A 3,702-nucleotide genomic window follows, 5' to 3' on the forward strand; every position below is an offset into this window, starting at 1 on the left:
CCCCCAGTGCCCCCCCCCCCCCCCCCCCCGCCCCCCGCAGCGCCTGCTCAGACCTGTTCCCCGTCTGCCGGCCGAACCCGCAAGGCGCGCGGTCATAAATCCAAGGGATCTCCGTGCGTCTCGAGGTGCGCGGTGTTTCGTGGCCGTAGGTGAGGCCCATTTAGACGGGGTTGGAGTGACCTTTGTCGGGGACCAGGGGCGGGCAGCCCCCGGGCGCCGGGACAGGCAGTGAGAGAGAAGGTTTGGGGGATTCCAGTTTTGATGGGCTTTTTTTTTGTAAACTATATCTTTGTTTTACAATATAACGTGGACAAACTAATGTCAGTGGAAGTGGCTTTACTCTGGTTTTTAACGGCCGAGCACCGCTTCACCCCGCTGCGCCACGTGGAACCCGCCGTTAGAGGGCTGTGACACGGGCCTCGGCCTGCGTCTTGCACGCTGGGGCGGGTGCTCTCTAGAAGGGATTTCTAGAGACGGGGTCGCCCTGGAGAGGCTCACGGCCGAGGGGTCACCGCCTCCGGGGCTGTGTGCCGGTGACCCCGGCAGGGGCATTCTCTCTGCGTCGGGCCCCCTCAGGTGAGGGCGTTGATGGTGGACAACAGTCTGTCGAGTGCAGCTCTGTGCCGAGTGAGCACGTGTGCAGCCTGGCTTGTGCCCTGAGCCGTCTGGCCACGGATCACGGTGAGCTGTTTTCCCCCGGGGTTGCCGAGCTGGGACTGGGCTGCAGCACCACACATGTGCAAGGTCCCCAGGACCCTGACTTCACTTAGGTGCGCTGCAGAATCATGACCATAGTAGGCGTAATTAATATCCATCAACTCACAGATGCAGGAAGGAAAGAAGGAAGGGTTTTTTCTTTTGACAGAATTCTTTAAATCAAAGAGGAACGTCTTTTCATTCAGGTCTTCTTTAAAAATTATTTTCAGATTGGTGTAGAGATTCATGAAAATCTAATCACACTGGAGGAGTAAGAATCTCTCTGCAAAGTCACAATTATTTATGAAGGTGCCAGTGCGGCTCTTCTCTTAACTCAGTGTCCTTGGAGCCACGTTCCCGTCATCAGATCCAGCACCGCCAGCAGGGGTTGGTGAGCAACCGTCCTGGGAGACCATCGCTTATACTCCTGGCGTCTGCAGAGCCACCGTTTCCCTGGAGACACCAGGGAGATGTTTTAGAGCCATGAAAGGGGGCGTGGTCTTCTCTAGATGTTAGTACATTATTGGTGTCAATCGTGTGTGAAAAATTTCACCCCAAAGTTGAAACTTTACAAATGTGCACTTTAAAAATGTCCTGTTTTCCGGGGCGCCTGGGTGGCTCAGTCGGTTGAGCGTCCAACTTCGGTTCAGGTCACGATCTCACGGTTCGTGGGTTCGAGCCCCATGTCGGGCTCTGTGCTGACTGCCAGCTTGGAGCCTGGAGCCTGTTTCAGATTCTATGTCTCCCTGTCTCTCTGACCCTCCCCTGTTTATGCTGCCTCTCTCTCTCAGAAATAAATAAGATATTTATTAAAAAAAAAATGTCCTGTTTTCCTTCTTAACATCCAGATATTTTCTTGTGTTCCCAGGAAACCAGTTCCGTGCCCTGTCCTCTGCTGACTGGAGGCAGACCTCTGCCGAGCTCAGACGTCAAAGCCCCTGAAGGGTCCTCTAGCAGAAGCAGAGACCCAGCAAGAGAGGAAGAGAGAGAGAAGAAGAAGAAGAAGCACAAAAAGCGATCTCGGACAAGATCGCGCTCCCCCAAGCACCACTCGTCATCCAGATCCAGGCCCAGGTCCCGCTCAAAGGCCAAGCACTGTCTGCCCAGTGCCTACCGGACGGCACGGCGCTCCAGGTGGGTGTGCACTGCGCTCATGGCACGGGTCTGGCGTGGGTGCCGGGTCCTCCTCCAGAGCAGCAGGCCTGGCAGAGACGAGCGAGCACGAGGCTCGTGAGTGCTCACGTGTACATCGGCTTGCAAACCCAAATGAGATCTTTTCGAGATGTCTTTTGTTTAATCTCCAAAGCTCACCAACTACTGACAGTTTTTTAAAAAATAGATTTATTTAAATGTTAACACATCTTTGAGGCAAGCCCAGCACATTTCCGTGTGTGAAAACTCACAGGGGTGGGGGTCGTTTGTTTGAATGAGTGGACTTTCCCAGGCTAATTCCTTTTGTGTGTGTAAATGTTGTAACGGAAGAGAGATTGACCACTGGGGTGTGTGCAGCCCCTCTGCGCAGCACCTGCACATGTGGGCAGGGAGGGGGACACGGGGGTGCCCGTCGTGTGTCAGCAGCTTTGTGTCCAGACCTCCCACCAAGAGGCTCTGTTTAAGTGGAAACCACCTTCACACGGTGTCTCAGAGAGCAGATTATGATTTCAAGCCACAGTATAAACGTTACCCTTAACGAGTCACAGAATTTACTGTTTAGTAAAGCAGGGGGTTTTTTGTCTTGTTTTTTATTTGTTTTTTAAGGGGTTTACAGGAGGTTTGGAAAGCGTGTCATGTTGCGATCTGATACTAAGTGTTGACTGGACCTGGCCTGCTATCTCTGGCCTAACGCTTGGACTGGCGGGGTCTCGTCTGTCTGCTGTAATTGATGCTGGATCTCCTTTCCCAGGGAGATGCCTGTACTTCTTTATGCTTAAAACGAAGTGTGCTCGTGCACATTTGCCTCCTGGAACATATCTTGGAAACAACATGCTTTTCCTGTTTTTACCCAGACCAGCCCTCCGAGGCTTGACAAGTATTTACACTAACTCATCAACAGTGAAGTTGGACTTGTCCACACGATAAATGATTTTTGATTCTTGGTGTCTGCAATTTTAATAGTGCTTTAGGAGTTCTATCATTACACACACACCCCACACAGACACTCATATTTATACGCATAGACACACGTGCCACACGCACAGATGCAGACACCCACACACCTTGTCGTTTTCTGTAAAATGAACAACTTTGCTGACGTGGTTTCAATGTTGCGATGCCCCCAGGAACGTGTATGTATATATAAAAGCATTTTATTTTTTTAATGTTTATTTATTATATTTGAGAGAGACAGCGTGAACAGAGGAGGGACAGAGAGAAAAAGAGGAAGACACAGAATCCGAAGCAGGCTCTGAGCTGTCAGCACAGAGCCCAACGCAGGGCTCAATCTCACGAACTGTGAGATCATGACCTGAGCTGAAGTCGGACGCTCAGCTGACTGAGCCACCCAGGCGCCCCTATAAAAGCATTTTAAAGTTTGGTTTTCGAGAGAGTTCTTTCTGACGAGCCCTCCAAACAGCTACGTCTGCCCTTGGCCACGGGGCTCTGATGCCAGAACGCAGTTCGCTCCTCATCCCTGGTCTGGAGGCTCTGAAGGCCTCTCTTGTCTTGTCTTTACTGTCAGAGATGAGTTCTGCTCTGGCATCTAGTGCTCAGCAAATACGGTAGGAGACGTGGCCCATCCCCAGCTGGGAGAAGGGTGGCGTCCTGGCCCCAAACTGGAGTGTTTGTCTGACACTTGGAATTTTAAGATTCTAGGTTTTATGGGACACCTGGGTGGCTCATTCTTTTAGGCCTTCAGCTCCAGCTCAGGTCGTGATCTTGGTGTCCTGCGTCAGGCTCTTTGCTGACAGCTCAGAGCCTGGATCCTACCTCTAATTTTCTGTCTCCCTTGCTCTCTGCCCCTCCCCTGCTCGTGCTCTGTCTCAAAATAAACATTAAAAAAAAAAAAAG

General features: G+C 51.6%; 1 protein-coding gene across 1 annotated transcript in view; it reads left to right on the plus strand.

Moving 5' to 3' along the window:
• The window catches only part of SFSWAP (splicing factor SWAP), an 81,374-nt gene that overhangs the window by 55,819 nt on the left and 21,853 nt on the right, over positions 1-3,702 (plus strand). The window contains exon 14 of the mRNA XM_077763559.1: positions 1,565-1,830. Within this exon, the coding sequence (XP_077619685.1) occupies positions 1,565-1,830 (266 nt within the window). The remainder of the gene's footprint in view (positions 1-1,564; positions 1,831-3,702) is intronic.

The sequence above is a fragment of the Crocuta crocuta genome, unplaced genomic scaffold (genome assembly GCF_008692635.1).
Source record: "Crocuta crocuta isolate KB4526 unplaced genomic scaffold, BGI_CrCroc_1.0 scaffold114, whole genome shotgun sequence".
Lineage (NCBI taxonomy): Eukaryota > Metazoa > Chordata > Mammalia > Carnivora > Hyaenidae > Crocuta > Crocuta crocuta.